The sequence below is a fragment of the Adiantum capillus-veneris genome, chromosome 2 (assembly GCF_014529385.1).
Source record: "Adiantum capillus-veneris isolate H3 chromosome 2, ASM1452938v2, whole genome shotgun sequence".
In the NCBI taxonomy this organism is placed as follows: Eukaryota; Viridiplantae; Streptophyta; class Polypodiopsida; order Polypodiales; family Pteridaceae; genus Adiantum; species Adiantum capillus-veneris.
In genome coordinates this window covers 134,599,040-134,600,979 of record NC_140932.1, presented here as the reverse complement: position 1 = coordinate 134,600,979, position 1,940 = coordinate 134,599,040, and the positions used below count along the sequence as shown (strand labels likewise).

The 1,940-nt window shown below is 40.4% G+C and overlaps 1 protein-coding gene across 1 annotated transcript; it reads left to right on the top strand.

The window, feature by feature from the left end:
* Positions 1 to 243: 243 nt before the first annotated feature.
* On the top strand, positions 244 to 564 carry LOC147463684 (uncharacterized). The gene has a single exon (XM_086529431.1). The coding sequence runs from the start codon at positions 244 to 246 to the stop codon at positions 562 to 564; it is 321 nt and encodes a 106-aa protein (XP_086385557.1).
* Positions 565 to 1,940: the final 1,376 nt, after the last annotated feature.

Genomic DNA, 1,940 nt, shown 5'->3' with positions numbered 1-1,940 from the left:
ACTCTTGCTAGAAATTACTTGCATAGTGTATAGTTCACACACACACACACACATACACACAGTAAAGAAGGAGATGTTGCAACAACTGTGAAAAGGATTTTGAAAAGAGATAGGGAAAGTTGATGTTGCACGTCAAGAAAGAGGTTATGGAACTTGAAAGAGAGATGCAAGCTTGGGAAGAGAGCGAAAGTGGACTGGGAACCTGGAAGTTGGAGCTATGAAGATAGAAGTTGCAGATCTAGAATGAGATGTTGGAGCTATGGAGAAAGAGGTTTCAGATCTAGAAGAGAAGCTGTTGGAGCTATGGAGAAAGAGGTTGTAGATTTGGAAGGAAATGTTGGAGCTATAGAGAAAGAGGTTGCAGATCTAAAGGGAGCTGTTGTAGCTATGGAGAAAGGGGTTGCAGGTTTACAAGGAGATGTTGTAGCTATGGAGGAAGAGGTTGCAGGTTTAGAAGGAGATGTTGTAGCTATGGAGGAAGAGGTTGCAGGTTTAGAAGGAGATGTTGTAGCTATGGAGGAAGAGGTTGCAAATCTAGAAGGAGATGTTATAGAGGTAGAATGATGTGTGGTAGGCTACTTTACAAAAAGATGCCCTAGCATGAGAAGAGGAGGAGAGAGAGATGTCAAGGCGCTTTAGAGAGAGAGTGGGGATAAAGATTGCAAATTTTTACTTTTTAGCCAGCTGAGGGGAGAGAAAGAGAGCCTGGGAAACTTTTGGAGGGGGAGAAACAAGAAGAGAGAGAAGACAAAGAGGGGACAAGAGAGGGAAACTTTTAATATTTGAAAATTGAAAAGGTGCTTTTGGGGGGAGAGTAAATCCAACCAGATCTTGTAAAATCTACATATATTCCCTAAGAAAATAAGCAAAAGCATTTTTATAAAGGCATGTTTAGGATATCTACCCCACCATTCTAGCCCTTGGTCAAAGCTTGATTAAGTTTTAAGTATTTCCTTAAACTGATAAATAAAAAGGCTCTCCTATACCCCATTCCCTTCCTAATGATCTTCTTTTTGAACCAGTATATTAGAAAATTTTCCTTTGGGTGGTGGAACACACTCTAACATGTCACCCAGATCCATTCCATTGAAGTGAGGGAAAACAAGGGACCATGGTTCTTGGTGTGTTTGTGCAATGCATCTAACGATGCCCCTGTGGAACAATTGCACGCTCATCTCTACAGCAAAAGATTGGTGGCTCTCTGCTGCATCTCCTTTGAAGTCTTTGACCACATACTCCACTTCTGGTGGCAACCAAGTGACTCTATCGTTGTGCACTCTGACACAACTTCATAGCATCATTTCCCAAGATTTTGACCATGTTTGATAGATTTGGGTGTGAGGTAAACACCAATGGAACACTGAGACATAAAGCGGGTGCGTAATAAATGCTCCATCCCAGCTTCTGATTCTGATCTTGCACCTACTGTATCTTGAGAGGACGCTATTGAATAAAAGATGGTTCTAGATTTGTGAATATGAAAATATTGAGCATCAATATTGCACGCTCTTTTCAATTTCACCTCTCTACACACGACTCCAATGTCGTAGCTTGGCTAGATCTGCATCCGCTGGTGCATCAACACACCCAAGTATCTTAAGCATAGTTCCATATTGCCCACAATACTATCTATTAGCCTACAGATAGCCTTTGCTTCTACAGCTGAGAAGTGTTTCTGAACTGCTTCAATTATCATATCAAAGAAACGATCTCTACACGTCTCACTCTCCAATAAAAAGTTGATCTCCTTCGTGAGCAGGGCACATATAGACGTGACCAATAGAGATTTGATCTTGGTTTCTAACTCCTTCATTTCCACAGGATCCATGTATGCTACAATCAACACATATTTTATGATTTTTAAAGACAATATAATTTTAAATTTTTTAACAACATATTAGCATAGCTTAGCTTAGTAATTAGCATGGTAGAGGAGATGA